We start from the raw sequence: 19,153 nt of genomic DNA on the forward strand, positions 1-19,153 counted from the left end.
TTTAAAAAATGGGGAAATATGTTGAATATTGAAATAGTCATTTTTCAGATGATGAGTCTAAAGACAATTTTTCTCTCTTCTATTTTTCTTTTCTTTTTTTAAGATTTTATTTATTTTTTTGAGAGAGAGAGAGAGAGAGAGAAAGCATGAGTGGAGGGAGAGGGACAAGCAGACTCTTTGCTGAGCTTGGGCCTGACACGGGACTCAATCCTGAGATCACCACCTGAACGAAACCAAGAGCCAGACACTTAATTGACTGAGCCATTCAGGTGCCCCTCTTCTTTCTATTTTTCTGTATTTTCCAAATTTTGTACAATGAGCTAGTATTTTTTACATAGTGGGGATTCTTTTATTCAAATAATGGTATTGGGGTGTCTGGCTGGGTCAGTAAGAAGAACATGCAATTCTTGATCTCAGAGTCATGGATTCAAGCCCCATGTCGGGCATAGAGCTTACTAAAAAAATAAAAAAAATAAATAATGGTAGTACCTTAAAAACATGCCAACTTAGGGAAGCCAGTCACAAAAGACCACATATTGTCACAAAAGACCACATATTATTTGATTACAATTTTATAAAATGTCCAGTATAGGCAAATAGAGACACAAAGTAGATTTAGTGATTATTTAAAACTCAGGTGGTATGAGGTGGGAGAGGTGTTAGGAGTGATAGCTGAAGGTATGGGGATTTCTTTTTGAGGTAACAAAAATACTCTAAAAGTGGTTTGTGGTGATGGTTGCATAACTTGCAGTATCTGAAAAACCATCTAATGATAGATCTGAAATGGGTGAATGGTGCCATATGTGAATTCTATGTCAATAAAGCTACTTCCCAAACGTCTTTTAAAAAACAATGCTACCGATTGATAGCCATTTCACACATAAGAAGCCCAATCCTTTGACCCACGGTCCTTATCACACTGTGCACATGCACTAAACTGTTCTGGTGATGATTGTGTCTAGCATAGCTGTGAAAACACAATGGCTGCACTCTTCTGAGCACCTGTCCATTTGGTCAGATGCATTGGTGAATGCCAGCCATCCCCAAGAACTCTATCATCTTCTGTTTGTCCTGCTAAAGCATTCTCCCCTGATTCTAAGATTCAGACCATTTCAAAGAGTCATGACCCTTATGATCTATAAGACTGCCATTATCAACAATCAGTTGCTGGCACACCCTGGAGATTAAAACTGGCTTCTTGGCAATTCGGTGGTTATAAGAATACTATTAAAAACAAAAATAAAAGATGACATTTATTGAGTGCTTACTATGTGCCAAGTGTTGCAAATATTTTACATGTGTAACTAGTTATATGTGCAGAAGCTATGAAATTTTTTTCTGTGTGATTAAACATATCAATTCAAAATTTAATAAGCTCTTGCTGTGTGGAAGACCAAAGCATGACAAAGGCAAACTCAATTAGAAAAAGGTCACAAATTCTGTATTATCTGTTAAGGCATAATAAAAGACCATGATTCTTTTTCATAATTCTTAAACTCAAAAAGCTCTGACCTCAGCTGATGATGGGTTATTTATAGACATTTTTAGTGTAAATGTTCATAATTTTTCTGCACATATATAAATGTTTGTTATAGACATTTTTAGTGTAAATGTTCATAATTTTTCTGCACATATATAAATGTTTGATTATGGGGTTCAGCCCCACTTCACCAGGGTATTATGTAATATATATGGGATTTTAGATCTGATTCTTACTTTCATTTCATTTGTAAACACACACACAGACATTTAATTGCAGTTAAATAGCCAATTCTGTTTTGAAAACACCACTAAAGATGGTTCACTGAAGATGGATAATGTAACAATCCTGTGACAACCATAGTTCTCATTCTCTTTATTCATTATTTAAAATCAAATAACACTAATAACATACTTCAAAAAAATGTATATCATACCTTTCTTTCGTTGGCTGTCATTCTAAAAAAAATGATTGTAGCAAAGCACGTTTGTTTCTCTATGGAAGGTAGAAATCAAAACCATGAATATGGAATCCACATTTAATAGGATTAATTCAACATAATAACCATTAATTACCAGTCACCGAAGAGCACATCGATAAAACAATGTTTTAGGCACTATTTAAAAAAAAAAAAGACAATTTTTTTTCCAGAGATAGAACAACAAGGAGCACTAATTTAAAATATAATCTTTAAATTTTCTTCTCTTCATTTATTCTATATCATGATTATGTGTAGTAAGTGAACTAGAATCTGTAATGATTGGTATAGATTGTCACAGCTCAACACTCATGTGTCTACCTTCATCAGTAATTAGGATCATAGAAATACCAAGTCATGCAGCAGTTCATCCAAGTTGGGGAGAATAGTTTATTAATTATTTTAAGATCAGGTAAAGATTGTCATTCAGAAAGTTTAGTGAAAACATTGGGATTTCAGAAAGGTTTTGAAGCAGAGATGGCTATTTATCAGCTGTGGAATGTATTCGATTTTAAAATACAAAGGATCTAACCTGAAAGCTTTTATAGTCTTTCTGTCCTTTTTTTCTTCTTAAAGATTACAAGTTTCCTTTGCATTTCCGACTGAATATCTCCAGGCAGTTACTGAGGAAAAAATGAATTAGCTTACGAAATGGGTCTTTAGTCTTTCAAATCCTTGTCACTGTCAGACCTAAGGAAATTATTCAAATACAGTGCACTCTTTGAAGTCAATGGAAGCTTTGTACTTGATTGAACCAAAGGCAATATAAAATTAAAAGCACTCAAAAGGATTTTATTAATCCATAGATTCAGTTTTTGAACACTGTAAAGTTGGATAAATAGATTGGCAAAGTTATCTTCATAATAATAAAGGCTGCTTTGGTTGCCACTAAAAAAAAAAATCATGGAGTACTTTGAGGTTTTTGGAAACCTAGCATAAACTCTCAGAGAAATCTTGTTTGCTACTATTATGTATATAAAGGCCACATTTAAAAGCATTCTGTTTACAAAATCATTTTGGCTTAGGCTTGCCATTAATTAAAATTACCACATGCGCTGAAAGCGTTAAAGCAACTCAAGATGAGAAGTATTTGTCAGGGACAAGTGTGTTATATGATCAGATAGATGTTTTATTTCATGTTTATCAATGTTTATTTAAAATATGTAGTAATTAGCTACATCATCCATTAATTTTGTATTTTAAATTCAAATAGACTTAAATTTAAATTAAGTACTTTTTAAATTAAATAATTTTAATTATATCTGATTCAACTATACCTGACTTCTAAGACACTTAGTCAAATGTTTTGCCTGGAGCAAATATTTTCACTGTTTTGGCATCATTATCCACATTCTCCGTAATTATGTGTAAGAAAATAGGTCAGTTATTTTATATATATATGGATATATATATGGATAAAAATATCTAGCTAAGGTTATACAGATGTTTGGCAATCTTGTGTAGGAACTCAGATCTTGCAGTTATTCATTTTAGTATTGTTGCACCACAAACAATTCTTCTATAACCTCAAAATGCTATGGCCCAGTTTTAGTATTTTGTGGATTCAGCTAGATCATATTTTCTCTTTGCTTCCCCCCTCCCCTGCTTTACCCCCGCCCCCGCCCCGCCATACACACACGCGTGCATACCCACACCCTTGACATAGCACAGTAATGGAAAGTGCCCCAACTAGACTTCTGCTTTTGTGTGATCTTGGGGAAGTATCCACTTTTGGGGGCCTTGCATTTCCATTTGTTTCTTCTTCTTTTTTAAAAAAGATTTTATTTATTCACGAGAAACACAGAGAGAGAGAGGCAGAAACATAGGCAGAGGGAGAAGCAGGCTCTATGTAGGGAGCCTGATATGGGACTCAATCCCTGGACTCCAGGATCACACCCTGGGGTGAAGGTGGCGCTAAACTGCTGAGCCACCCGGGCTGCCCCCATTTGTTTCTTCTGACCTTTTAGTTCTATTCTAAATCTTGGAACAAATCATACCCTTTAGCCCCAATATTAGTCTGACCCCAACGATAGTATTATAAAGGGTGTCCACTGAAAATTAAATCTTATTTTATATTTTAGCTGTTTAATAAACAAGTAGGCACAGGTGACTGTACTTTAAATTGTTAGCTACTCAGTTTTTGAGTTGGTGCCATTTTGGACCGATGGAAAATTGTAATATAAGATTTAAAATTGTAGCAGTAAAAATAGATGACTTCACATTTTTGGGGGACAGCAATTCTTATCTGATCAGTTACAGTTTGAACCTCACTTGAATGGAATTAATACAAAGATATCAAGAAAATGGTGACAATATAACTTCAAAATCTTACAGTGATGTTATAATTTATATTCTCTCCATAAGTGCTATTAAAAATACTTCCATGAACCGAGAAAATGTTCAAGTATTTAAAATATAATTAAATATCCACTTCAAAGATGCACAAAACCCACATTCAAACAGGACTTCTGATTGAATCAAGTCTCCTGGGATTTCTTTCCCTATCATTTCCACCTTGGAGGATGGGGTGGGGGTGGGGGCTTCAGGGCAAGAGGGCAGAGGGCACACATGAAATGGAATGATCCCCAAGGTTCATGAAAGCATGCACATTCTTCTGGTCTCTCTGCAGAATGTGGGGATGAAGAGAAAGACCACAGGAAAACAAAATTCTCATCCATTGTAAATGTAATAGGATGCCCATGAGCAGCTGATATCATGCTTATATTTGCATAATGCTTTCTCTATTTACGAAGCTTTTTCACATATCCACTTGATTCTCAAAATAAGTTTTACAATTAAGAGCACTGATACACATGATGCTTAGTGAGGTTAAGTGACTCGCTCATGTTCAAATGGTACAGCAGAGGCAAGCTTAGGACACAGATTTTTTGATTTCTAGTTAAATATTCTTTCTACCATTATCACTGTTTTCCAAACAAATGGAGCTCCTATTTTAACAGTAAAACGCATGATTCTAAAAAGGGGGCTGCATTTGGTGCCCCTTTGTGATTAGGAATGGTTAACAACAAAAATGTATGTTATAAATACTTGAGTTTGTGATCAAAATGTTCCTTCCAGGAGGAGAATTTAATCAATAAGATAAAAATTATAAAACTCAGAAGTCATTTTATGGCCTTAACTCATTATTATTATTCTATCTTTAATTTTATTGAAATATAATTTGAATGCTAAATATATCAAACATGTACCCAATCTTCCTTGTCCAGAAAAGTCTTTCCTATACTTTTCTTGTACCAGAAACGGGAAAATTAAGTAACTTACTTGGACAAAAAAGCAAATACTAAAAACATTCCATATTTACCTATACTGATAATTTTGACAATAGTTCAAGGTAAATTGCATTTACTTTCTTTGAAAATGTTGGCATATAAATAAACTTGTTTTTCTTGTCTAAATAAGGACAATATAGTATAACATCAAAACATTTGCTGATGAATGGTCTTTCATTTTTATTTTTATAAATATTTGCAATAAAATATTTTGCTTGGATCCTTAGATATTTTTACAAAACATAAAATTATCAAGAGCAATAAGTCAGAGAACAAAAATGAGTATAAAACTTATTTCCTTATGTTCAGGCAAATTAAGGGAGCATAAATATTTCGAAGACTGGTTAAAAGCAATGGTACCTTAAGCAGGAGTTGTTACTTAGTCCTAGTTGATGAGACCTCTGAGATTGTTTACTTTGAAAGCGAACTATGCACTTTTAAATCCACTTTACTATTCAGTATTAACAAAGTAACTCATGAGAATATAATTCCTGATCAAATGTTTTCGATCAGACTATATATGCACAAAAAACCCATTTCAAACTGTCAAGAAAAATGAGTAATATTGAAATATGTGGACATTAAGGTCAGCTATATGCTAACAAAGAGAGAATGGGAGTAATTCTGTATGTAGACACTCCAGTTTCAAGAAAAAGTTGTCTGCTCTGCCCGATAATTTAGCAAAATACCCAATCTGGTAGTGTGGCAAGAGAGCAGAGTGCTCTGAATTAAACACTTACTAAAAAGCGTTAGCATGGGTTTGTAACTGTTGCTTAAATGCTTTCATTGCATCACTCTGAATGAAGTTAATGTTGGTATTTATCCTGAGATGACGCCCAATCTGTTCACGTTAGTTCTGTGGCCTGTGTGAAGTCAGCAGAAACACTCTTTCCTGGGCTTTACTGCTTCCTCAGAAGAATGCACAGTATTCGGAACAAAACCACTTTTAACTCCTTCCCAGCCATCCTGAATACAAATTTCCCCCCTCTTAATAAGTTCATATATGTCTCTTGTCAAGATCGTAAAGGATTCCTCAACATTTGTGGCATCTTTTGCAGAGGTTTCTATATACTTCATACCGCAGTCTGCCGACAGTTTTTCGGCTTCTTCTCTCGTAACCTGACGTCGCGAAGCCAAGTCACACTTATGTCCCACCAGCAGAAATACAATCCGAAATGGCTGAACGTGCATTTTTGCTTCTTCTAGCCAATCTTTCACGTGTTCGAAAGATCGTCGGTTGGTAATGTCAAATACTAAAAATCCACCAACTGAGTTGCGGTAATAAGATCGAGTTATTGATCTGAAAAAGAAATAGAAAAACAGGTTGTAAAGGGACAAATTTTTCTGCTTCTCCTCTTTCAAACAATGTAGCACCATAATAAAATTTGAAGGTAACCTGGACCAGAATTTATAAATCAAATATGATGTGTCTTTTTAAAAAAGATTTTATTTATTTGAGAGGAGAGAGCAAGCGAGCAAGAGCAGGGAGAGAGGCAGAGGGAGAGGGAGAAGCAGACTCACCTCTGAGCAGGGAGCCCAGCTCGGGGCTCAATCTCAGGACCCTGGCTGGGATCAAGACCCTAGCCAAAGGCAGATGCTTCACTGAGTGACCGAGCCATCGGGGCACTCCAAATATGAAGTGTCTTAAGTGGACAAAAATATTCTGAAACTAATAGGCAAGCCAGTTTCATCCACTGACAGAACATTTAAAGTGTAGTTATTTTTAGATAGACAAAAAGAACTTAAGTGGTATGTTATCTTGCACTTAGGACTGTTTTTATTTTCAACTATCTGCTTGAGTAATTATTACATTACTGTGATTAAAAATAGGAATATAGAAAGATATGGTAAAGGGCAGAGGTTGTCCAGCCAACCAGATCTTAAAAATCTCTCTTCCTGTTATTTAATGCAAGAAGCCCCTCTCTATCCATTGAAGAAGAAACGAGGGTGCACCTGTTATAATGTGAGTCACAGCTACAGTCCTGTGTGATACCTCTTCAAGAAACAGGAAATTGTTGGCACATGGAGTGTGAATCTGAGGTGTGCTAGGGATTCCATCTGTCCCTCTAGATCTAGTCTCTGCTCTTCTCTGGGCCTCAAAGCTTTCCCAAACTCCCTCGCCCTTGGGCTTGCAGTGAGGTTCAGCCAATGGGAGCACCAGCTGGGTAGCAAAGAGGTCCAGCTACGTACCCTCCTCTCCATCTCCACTCTTGGCTTCACAGCAGCTATGTTCCTGCTTCTGGTTGTGGTTCCCCTTGAATAGCACCTTTCTAATGGGTTCCACCAGGTTCAGGTAATCTCATTCTCTTCCCTCTGTTGGTCAGGTGGTAGATGGCTTCTCACTGTGGCTAACTTTGAATGCCTCACCATCCTTGATTGATGCTGTTCACCTTGCCCACATTTCTAGAAATAGTCACTTTGCTAAACTTTCAGTTAACCCTTCACATGTGCTATTTCCTGACTGAATCATGAGGCAAGGTGGTAAGGCTACACTGTTCTGTATTTCTTGCCTTTACATGCATTATTTTTTCTACCCAGAATGTCTTCTACCCTCCTATTTCTCCTTCAAGAATCAGTTCAAAAATCATGTATAGGGATGCCTGGGTGGCTCAGCAGTTGAGCGTTTGCCTTCAGCTCAGAGTGTGATCCCAGGATCCAGGATTGAGTCCCACATCGGGTTCCCCGTGAAAAGCCTGCTTCAGCCTCTGCCTGTGTCTCTGCATCTCTCTCTGTGTCTTTCATGAATAAATAAATAAATCTTTTAAAAAATCATGTATAGAGAAGCTTTCCCTGCCACTGACCTTTTGTCCTCTTAGGAAATCCTGTTATAACTCCATTGAGCCTTTGGCATACTGCCATTATGATTATATCCATTTTCACAATGTGCTGATTGGACCGGTTGGTATGTCTCCCATTCAATTCAAGACTCCTTGAGGGTCATTTTTCCTCTAGGTATCTGACAATCATATTACCTGGGAAATGATATATGTTGCTTAGTATTTGTTATATTGGATTGATTAGTCTTATTGGAGAGGGAAAGTGCTAAATGTTGTACGAGGCAGAGATTGCAAATGTCTGTTTCTAAGTTGTCAATGATCTTGAGCATTGAGATGATCATTAAGTAAACTCATTTGACCACCCAAGATCTTTGTGGAAGGCCTGGTACTCTCTCCACCTGTTGCATTCCTTCATTATCCTTCCTCTTGAAATCACAAGCACCATTTGTTGTGGGTGTGGGAAGAAAGTATTTGACCTCTTTTTTCTTTCCCTTTCATTTGCTTCCCTGCTTCTCCTCAGAATTTGTTTTAAAGATTTATTTTAGAGAGAGAGAGAGGGAACACAGGGACAGGGGCTGATGGAGAGAATCCACAGAAGACTCCCCTGATACAGGCCTCCATATCATGAGCCTGAGATCATGACCTGAGCTGAAACCAAGAATGGGACGCTTAAAAGACTGGGCCACCCAGGCGCCCTCTCCTGAGAATTCTTAGTAGAGACTGTCAAGTGACTATTTTTTTTAAAGATTTTATTTATTTATTCATAAGAGACACAGAGAGAAAGAGAGGCAGAGACACAAGTAGAGGGAGAAGCAGGCTCCATGCAGAGAGCGTGACGTGGGACTCGATTCCAGAACTCCAGGATCACACCCTGGGCCAAAGGTGGCGCTAAACTGCAGAGCCACCCGGGCTGCCCTCAAGTGACTATTTTAGGAATGTTTTCTCAAGGACTACTGGATTACATAGCCACTGTTAGTAAGAAAAATCTCCCACTATCTTTCACAGGCTTCAAATAATGGGGTTCATTTAAGTTGCTTTAAAAAACATTGAGGGATAATTTGTTATTGTTTTGCTACTTATCTTGACATGTGTGAATTCAGGCAGATGTGCAGTGCTGTAAGAGAAACGACATTAAGGCTGTTACTAGACTGAAAGCTTTAATTTACTCAGCACCAAGCCTGCATTACTTTGATTCCCCCTCCTATTTAATCTACCATGAGTTTAATTTACAAAAACATGCTTTTGTGGTTGAAAACTCAATGCTGAAACGCTTGTATATTAGGCAGAGCCATATCTCACACTGTAGAGAATGGCATGTTTTCTAGCCCTTTATATCTAATTTTGCAAACATATTTGGAATACAGTTGGCAAATTCTATAGAACAAAATTACAGCAAAGTATATGCCATGTACACTCTAAAACAGCCCTTATTAATAATTGATTAGCTGGAATAAAAGGTCTCAATATGACATCCGTCATTTTCTACATAATAACTTGATCTTCAGTTTCTATATGTGGGTATGGATAAGAGGTTTAGAATTCTGATACGTTAGCCTTCCCATTCAGATATAGTTGTCCCAGGGGGTAGGTTTTCCCTAAAATAATTGGGCATCCCTGCTGTCAATTATTCAGGGGAAGAGACAAGCCTACAGCCTGAAAACTAGAATGTGAGAGTTAGGTCTTCTAGAAGGGGGTAAGGAACATTTAGCTTTTTCCGGGCCTGCTCTTTTGGGTCACGCTTAGGTCTCTAGGAGTTCTTGGAAGTATCAGAAGAAGTAGGGTACAGATCCTGAAAGAACTATGTAGGTCAGCTTCCCTATAAGGAATTCCAGAGTTGGGCAGCCTGGGTGACTCAGCAGTTTAGCGCCACCTTCAGCCTAGGGCATGATCCTGGAGACCCGGGATCGAGTCCCACATTGGGCTCCCTGTATGGAGCCTGCCTCTCCCTCTGCCTGTATCTCTGCCTCTCTCTGTCTCTCATGAGTAAATAAATAAAATCTTAAAAATTTTATTTAAATTTAAAAAAAATCCAGAGTTGATGATGAGTAACAATTCTTTTTTTTTTTTCCCAAGATGTGTGTGCGCACGCGCACACACACACACACAGGCAGAAACATAGGCAGAGAGAGAAGCAGGCTCCATGCAGGAAGCCTGATGTGGGACTCGATCCTGGGACTCCAGGATCACTCCTTGGGCCGAAGGTAGACGCTCAACCGCTGAGCCACCTAGGCGTCCCAGTAACAATTCTTTATAAGCAACAACATCTTGCTGCAAATTACCTTACCTATTTCCTTTTGGGCTTTGAAAGTCTCACTGAATGAATGGATGATTTTTAAGAAGGGGGAAAAATTAGGGGAGGGAGAAATGGAAGGAAGGAGGGAAGAGAAGGAAAGGAGAGAGAAATAAATGAATGGATTCCAATCTGGTCTCAGGAGTGTTATGGGAAAATTGAGAGTTATGAAGCTACTCTGTGGCATGACTGGAAAGGGGACCCAGCACCCCCTACATCCAACATGACACTGGTAAAATGGGGAAGATGAATCATGGCAGACAGTTTCAGGGATACAAGCTCTTAGTAGATCCTTGTTCCTCCCAAGTGAAAGATCTGGTTTTGTTTTTTCAGAGATTTTATTTTTGACTAATCTCTGCACTTAACGAAGGGCTCAAAGTCACAACCCGGAGATCAAGAGTTGCACACTCTCCTGACTGAGCCAGCTGGCACCCCAATCTAGTTTTGAGTATAAAAGAAACCTACTGCTTCTTTTACACCTTGAAAGCTACACTATTAGCAACCCCTCCCCCATTTTCACAGAACAGACTCCTCAACATGCTCAAATTGCTCATTCTATAGGACCAGGAGGAGGTGGTTTCTGCTTTCCCCAGTGCCCATTCCAGATAATTCTCCTCCAACCCCTGTTGTAAAAACAAAAACCAAAAACTTCCCTGCTCCTTTGAGGCTTATGCCTTCTGGCCAGATCATCTGTTGTCATTCGCTAACTGCTGGGTCATCCTCTATAAGCTGAAGACTTCAGCACTTTGTTTTTCTTTCCATCTCAATTCCTGTCATTCTGCTCACTGATTTCAACATCCATTTGGATGGGCTGTCTGGTGTCATTTCTGTTACTTGATTTTTTTTGTTTCTAATGAACTATCCTCTTCATTCTGCTTTTCTCATCTACTTTCTTTTCATCATCAGAAATTCACTACTTCCCAAACTGGAAATTTACATACTACTTTTTGATCAAAATCTCATAGCCTGCAGCATATTTTTAGTGATAATTTTTAAATTTTATCCAGATTTGTAATCCACTGAGTAATTCTACTACTTTCTATCCATTAATACCCTCCTATTTTTACCTCCATCCATACCGTAGTTCTAGGAGATATCACTATAATTGTTTTCTTGGAAACATCTACATTCCCAAGCTCTTCCCCCACTGCTATACTCATCTGTATCTCTGGATCAGTCCAGCATGCTGCTGAATGTTTCTGGGGAAAATCACTCAACCAGGTAGGCTGGTGCCCCTATGAATTAATTATAACCAATCCCAAGTAGACACTCCACACTGCCAAGGAATACTGCTCTTAGCAGGAGAAACTCTTCTCCCTCTTCCCTCACACTTAGACTTCTACCATAGGACGAAATAGGATTTCCGTTTCAACCTTTTTCTCCTCATGAAAGAGAACTGGAGGAACACTTTACTCCTCTTATTGGACACCTCCATTGAAGGAAAAATGGTGGCCATTTGGTTAAAATCTGTTTCTCAGGCTGGTGGGCAGAATTAACTGTGTTCAAGGTTAGTACTCTTGCGTACCATCCTTCTCCACCTCTTTCCACTTTCTGAATTCAGGATATTGGTTTGTTAATTGCGAAAGGCAGGCAGGTGCCATGTCTATGCTCACTACTGAATATGCAGTGATTCTTAAGTGCCTGGCACATCGTGGGCACTCAGTACAGTCTTAGGGAATAAGTGGTTGATTTGGTAAAACCATGAACACAGCCATTGGGGAAAGGGGATAAATGGCAGAGAGAGTGAGGAAGTTTGAGGAAACAGATACTAGCAGTGCAAAAAAAGAAAGGTGCCCAATATTAAGATCTATTAGCAGTGTGTTATATTCTCACACCAAGGTCACTGAGATGTGATGAGCATGTTAGTGGCTAGAGAAGAATGGATAAATTAAACATAAATATAAATAAATATATATACCCTAAATATATATCCCATGAAAATATAATAGTAATCTGTGAAGTTTCTTGGGGGAGGGGATCCCTTAATCCGAGGTATGCTATTAAAACCTCCCCAAAGACAAGCTGTTGTATCTTATGTCCCCCACCAAGAAGAAGAAAGCATAATACTTAATGGGCCTTTTTGGATTGTGGAGGACACTTGTATAATGTTTGAATTTACTTCTCTGATCCATTAAATAGGAGACCCAAAAGGCTACCAGCTCTAATAGTGCTGAAAGCAAGAGAAACCCCCGTACTGGTCCAAGCTACAATGCAAGCAGCTTTGCTACTTGGCTCATGGTCCATCAGATCTAATGGTGCCTTCCAGAAGTACCTATAGCAGTACTGGGATGCTCTGTCAAGCCTGGAGAAGGTTCCACTGGACAATCACAGGAGTGGCATTTTGGAATAAAGGTAGGAGTGGCATTTGGAATAAAGGTATGCTCTTTGTCAAGAGCTACTATGCTTTTGAGAAAGTTCTTGGCTTACAACCTGGCTTTGATAGAGACTAAATGCCTGGAACACCAGTGACTGTGTAATCTGAGGGGTGATCAAGAGTTAGGTGTTTTCTGTTTGACCCAGCTGGAACTTTGTCAATAAGTGTAAGTCATAAACATAAGCAAGATGGGAGTGGAACCTGAGGGGACCCACACTAACAAGGCTCACACACTCAGAAAGCCTACTTTTGCAGGACCCTCTCAACCTGTGGCCCTATGTGGATTTCCCTATAACTAAAGAGGAAAAAAAACCCTACAGATGGTTCTGCATAGCACACTGGCATTGGTCAGCCCCACTCAATAGTGAACTTGAAGGTTAGTGCAAAAGAGAGCCCCTCCCACCTGTGGACTTCTTGTACTTTTTCCAGAGAGAGAGATGGAAAGATGTAGGTAAGGATCCACACCAATTCATGAGCAGAGGCCAAGGGTTTGGCACAGTGGAGAAAGCAAGATTGGAGGACTGATAAGGAGGTCTGGGGAGATGTATGCTGATGTGTCTAGGACATGTGAATATTTGTATTCTATGTGACTATTCACCCCGAACTCCCTCCCCTCTGTGGAGGAGTTCCTAGTAACTGGTGAAACAAAATATCCTGGTGTAATTATTGGTCTGTATTTTTACCCCAGTTTGGACTCAAAGTGATCATGGCAGAGAGATGGAGGCTGTGATTGGGCTCAACAAGACTTTCTCTTCCCTGTCACTGTTCAAGTTGGTTTTCCAGCAGCTGCTGACACTTGAGATGTGGTATCTTTCTCTGGGGGGGGGGGGGGGACCATCATGGAGGGGACACTGTAACACACATTTAATCTGGACTGAAAACATGCTGTACCACCATCCATGGACTTATGGAATCCCTTATATACAGATGTGATATCCCACACTTTGCTGCAGACCAAAGATTTCATTTAGCAGAGGCAGAGACGGGGAAGTGGGCTGACGCCATCCAGGAGAAAATACCTTGTAAGATTTTGGCATGATTCAGGCTGCACGTGTTTTAAACAAGTGAGGGCTAGAGTAGGAGGTGGTTTCCTCATAAACAGATGCTGTGGTCTGGCAAACAAAGGGTGGAAGTGGGGTGATGGTGCCTCTCACAATTACACTTAATGAGTCACTACAATTTTTTGTTGCTCCTAATCCCTGTGACTCTGAACTCTGCTGATGGGAAGGTTTTACTATCCAAGGGAGGAATGATTTCACCAGAGAACCCTGTGATGCTTCTACTGAACTAGCTGAGACTGCCAATTGGTCATTTGGAGCTTCTTATGGCAGTGGGCGAATGGCAGCAAGGGAGCAACAAGATCATGAGGACCATCCTGGCTTCCTGTGGTTCTTGTTGCCCAGAGCTCCTGGGATCTTCTCAATCATTCCAAGCCTGGTCTTTCTAGCTTCCGGTCAAGGCTCTGTGCCTCAGACATGCTTCCAGAAACATTAATTTTAGATTATGGTCCTCAAGCTGGTTTTGGTGCTGGCAACCACAGACCTGGCTGATAATAGTCCCCATGTTTTGTAAGAGAAGGAGGACATAAAACACAAATATTTTATAATCTTCAACATAGTTTCATGAGGCCAAAACTCATTCTTTTTTGAAATTATTCTGGTAAAAACACATGAGATCCACCTCTTAATTTTTTTTTTAAGATCTTATTTATTTATTTGAGAGAGAAAGCACGTGTATGAGTAGGGGGAGGGGCAGAGGGAGAAGCAGACTCGCCACTGAGCAGAGAGCCAGAGAGCCGGGGCTAATCAGGACCCTGGGATCATGACCTGAGCCAAAGGCAGATTTTTGGCTGATTGAGCCACCCAGGTGCCCCATCACCTCTTAACAATTTTTAAAATGTAAGCACAAAGCTGTATACCAAATCTCTAGAACTGTTTCATCTTGCATGACTGAAACTTCATGCCCAGTGAACAGCAACTCATTTCCTCCTCCTGGCTCCCAGCCCCTGGCAACCACTATTCTTTCTGATCCTCAGAGTCTGATCACTTTAGATACCTCACATCCATAGAATCACATAGTATTTGCCTTCAGTAACTGGCTATCTTCTTTTTTAAGATTTTATTTTTTGACACAGAGAGTATAAGCACAGGGAGTAGGGAGGGGAAGAGGGAGAAGCAGGCTCCACACTGAGCAGGGAGCCCAATTCGGGGCTCTGTCCCAGGACCCTGAGATCATGACCTGGGCCAAAGGCAGATGCTTCACCAACCGAGCCACCCAGGCGCCCCATGTACCAATCTACTTTCACTTAGCATAATGTCTTCAAGATTCACCCACGTTGTAGCAGGTGACAGCATTTCCTTCCTTTTTATGGCTGAATAATCATTCAATTGTATGTATATACCACATTTTCTTTTAACTAATCATCTGCAAAGCCGGTTCTTATAGTATTTTTGCTTTAGGAAAGAAAAATGGTCAACTAATTTATGTTAATTTTCCTCTTAATTTTTTTCCCTAAAATAATATGTAGACAAGTGATATAGAGAGTACTAGGGTTCACTTACATTTACAAGGAATTCCTTAACTAGGAGCAATGCAATCAGGTGTGAATGATTAGCCTTGGGGAATTTGGAATTTTTGTGACCCAAATGACAGGATTACTGAGATTCTAAAAAGTGTAAAGTATCTCAAACAGTTATCTAGTTTCCTGAAGGAAACTGAAAACAAGATGCTGTTGTCAACAACAAAAGTCCACAGGTCTTGGAGTGCACACGATTATTTATGTTCTATTTACTTATTATAAAATTTTATCTGAAAGTGGCAAGACTATCTAAATCGTACATGCTATTAATATGAGTTGTGGTGGATGTCCACAGGCGTTTTAAAAAAGCAACAAAATACAGAGCACTTGCTGACTTACTTGGGTAAAAAGAACCAGATGATGGATCCATCCTGGAAATGCCCTTCTTGTGGCTTTGCCAGCTGTAAAATAGGCATTTAGAGGATAGAAGTACTTTGATGCCAAAGGCTGACAGCAGCAAGCAGCCTACGAATGCATCAGCCTGGCGAGTGCTTCCCTCCATGACATTACATTGCTACTGCCCTTCTGGGAACCATCGTTGTGTTGATGCTGTATTTACCTGCCTCACTTGCCTTGTGATCCAAGTCCTTATGATTGCTTTCAAGAGGCAAAAACACAAGTTTCTCCTCTTCGTTTATTATTAGTGACTCTAACAGCCCCTCTCTCTGCCCTGAGATTTCAAAGCTTGAAGCTCCTAACCTCGGACACCTTTCTCCATACATACAAAGGTTAAAGTGCTTTTTCTTTGTGCAATCCCAGGGTCTTTGCATAAAATAGAAGTCTGAGGCTGCAGAGGCTATATATACATAACCGATGAGACCTAACGGGCCATATCCTCTCTCTGAATGTGAGTCCATTCCCATGACCACCTTCTATTTTCCTTTTATGACATATCATCACTTGATGATAGCGAGGCCATTCCATCTCCTTGCATGCTCTCATCTCCTCTCATCTTCCATTTTACTCCACAGCACTCAACACTGATCTCCTAGATTGTTTTTCTAGTATATTTGGTTCTAGCCTGACTCCCCTCATTATATAACGAACTCCATGAATGCAATGATTGTTGTCAGTTTTTCTGGAATGCTGTAACCCTAGTGTCTAACACAGAACCAGGCACGATGAGTCCTACGGATATTTGTAAGGAATACATCAACAACTGAGTAAGTTTATACTGTCAGACTGTGCCCAAGTAGCATGCAAATGCCAAGCAAATGAGAGAGTAACAGAGAAATACCAAAATACCAAAAAACTGTTCTTTCAATATTCATAGTAGGGATCTGTGAAGCTGAAAGAGAAATGGGCTGAGTAATTGCACATACTTATAAGCATATAGGTGAAATCATCTGCATTTTCTGAAGAATTACTGTTTAAAGTTGGTAGTAATTCAAATTGTACTTTGCAGGTGGATTATGGGAGGTAGAATAAGTTATGTGTGAAAATCAAAATAGTTTATCTGGAAATTAATGGGAACGGTTTCTGACTTTGCTAATTGTCTGCAAGGTGATAATGAAAGGATGCTTGTTTTCTCTTTAGTATGTGACCAGAAAATGTACAAAAGACTTCAGCACTCACTCCAACACTTTCTGGCATCCTCTGCCAAATTAAAATAAGATGATGATCATCTTCTCATAATTATTTTATTCTCCATATAATACAGTGCATCATGTGATCTAACACAATTAAAGAATATCTTGGGTTATAACTCTTCCACCATTTTTGTGACTTATGTCTGGTTCCATTTGACTTCCTCTGTGCTGCTCTGTTTCACATACTTTTGTATACCTCTCCACATCTTAGAATTTATAATTGGTGTTTAGCCTTTTCTCATTTCATTCTATCTCTAAAATTATGCAGCTTTTATTTTCAAGTCATTTGAACAGATTATGCTCATGTTCTTTTCTTTTCTTTTTTCTTTTTTTTAAGATTTTATGTATTATTTGAGAGAGAGAAGAACAGGGGAGGAGCAGAGGGAGAGGGACAAGCCGACTGCTTGAGTGGGGAGCCTGACATGGGGTTCGACCCAATGACCCTGAGATCAGGACCCAAGCGGAAACCAAGAGTTGGATGCTCAACCGACTGAGCCACCCCGGCATCCCTCTGTCTTTGTCTAAGTTCGTGATTTTATCTAAGTTACATGTGCACTTACCACACATCCTTATATCCCCCCAGGACCCAACTTGCCAGTATCATTACATCATAATTTTAGGTAGATCATTTCTTGGCATTCGTGTTGTTCTGATCATGGACATTCATCTCATTGCTGAGCCTGAACTACACTGTGACTTCTCCTTTCCCGCACAACGTTTTCTAAAGTTAATAATTACCTTGTGTATTCATAAAGATAGGCCAGGCTTGTCCTAATAACAAACCACCCACCTGCTGGAGGGAAGAATTGTAAAGAATCTGGGCTGATTTTTAAAACCACCATGTGCTACTTCTGCTCAAATCCACTGGCCACAATGAACCTCACGATTCTGTCTCTGTAAGAGAGAGGGGGAATCTATTCCTCCCATGTGTCCTAAAGAAAAGAAACATCCGATATCCACCCCCACATCTTTTTCTTTTTGCTAAGCTGAATAATCCAATTCCAGGGGTGCCTGGTGGCTCAGTTGGTTAAGTGTCTGCCTTCAACTTGGGTCATGATCTCAAGGTCCTGGGATCAAGCCCTGAATTGGGCTCTCTGCTCAGTGGGGTCTGCCCCTCCCCCCTGCTCATGCACTCAAACTCTCTCTCAAATAATTAAGCTCTTTAAGAAAAACAAGCAGGGGGCAGCCCCAGTGGCGCAGCGGTTTAGCGCTGCCTGCAGCCCAGGGTGTGATCCTGGAGACCCAGGATCGAGTCCCACATCCAGCTTCCTGCATGGAGCCTGCTTCTCCCTCTGCCTGTGTCTCGCTTCTCTCTTCACTCTCTCTGAATGAATAAATAAATAAGTCTTTAAAAAAAAAAAAAAGAAAAGAAAAACAACCACTGGTGATGGGCACTGAGAAGGGCACTTGATGGGATGAGCACTAGGTTTTATACTGGCAAATCGAACTTCTATAAAAAATATATATACAAAAGAAACAAACCAACAACAATCCAATTCTAAACTCTCTGCCAATTTTGTTCTTTTAAGGAGTTCTCATTAGCATTTCTTTTTCATCTTGCCAAGAGGGTCTCCCCTCCAGCCATCTGCTCCAACAGTCCAGCTGGGCTGTCCCTGGCACCTGCAGCAGAGGGGACTGTTATCTTCCTGGGCATTACCTCTGCCTGTCTTCCGGCGTAGCTTCCTCATCCCTGGATCCTCCGTGTTCTTCATTCCTGGCTTCCTCCTCTATGTGTGTGTGTGTGGGGAGCGCACATTCTCAAGCACCTTCCTTACAGAGACACAGGGGGTACTATTTCAAAATCTTGCATGTGTGGTTTATTCTGCTCTCCCAGGTGAATGACGACTCAATGAATGACTCAACTGAGTCAGACGTAGAATTCTTCCAGAATTTTGCAGTCTCTCTGTTGCCTTCTACCTTCCACTGATGTTTTCAGGAAACCTGAAACCAACATGATTCCTGATTTTTCCCTCCCCACTGAAGGTCTTGTGGTGCCAGTGTTCTAGAATTTCACGACCACGTCCCTTAGACTCTGTCCACCTTTGTCTACTGTGCTAGGTCCTTCCCATCTGAAAACTCAGGTCCCTAAATCTTGGAAAATTTTCTTGAATTGCTTCATTGAGGATTTCTCCACTCTGTTTTTTCTCTTCTCTCTGGAACACCTGTTACTTGTGTGTCAAACCTTTTGGACTATCTTCTAATTTTTAATATAATCTTTCCCCTCTATTTTCTTTCTCTTTTGGAGTGTTTTTTTTTTCTACTGTGTTTCTAAAAGCTTGTCTGTTCTCAAAATATTC

The 19,153-nt window shown here is 39.7% G+C and overlaps 1 protein-coding gene across 1 annotated transcript in view; it reads right to left on the reverse strand.

Annotated features, from left to right (window-relative positions):
• Positions 1 to 1,840: 1,840 nt before the first annotated feature.
• RAB39A (RAB39A, member RAS oncogene family) overlaps positions 1,841 to 19,153 on the reverse strand; it is a 31,066-nt gene continuing 13,753 nt past the window's right edge. The window contains exon 2 of the mRNA XM_026006784.2: positions 1,841 to 6,548. Coding sequence (XP_025862569.1) covers positions 6,122 to 6,548 — 427 coding nt within the window. The 3' untranslated portion in view covers positions 1,841 to 6,121. The remainder of the gene's footprint in view (positions 6,549 to 19,153) is intronic.

The sequence above is a fragment of the Vulpes vulpes genome, chromosome 12 (genome assembly GCF_048418805.1).
Source record: "Vulpes vulpes isolate BD-2025 chromosome 12, VulVul3, whole genome shotgun sequence".
NCBI classification, from domain to species: Eukaryota; Metazoa; Chordata; class Mammalia; order Carnivora; family Canidae; genus Vulpes; species Vulpes vulpes.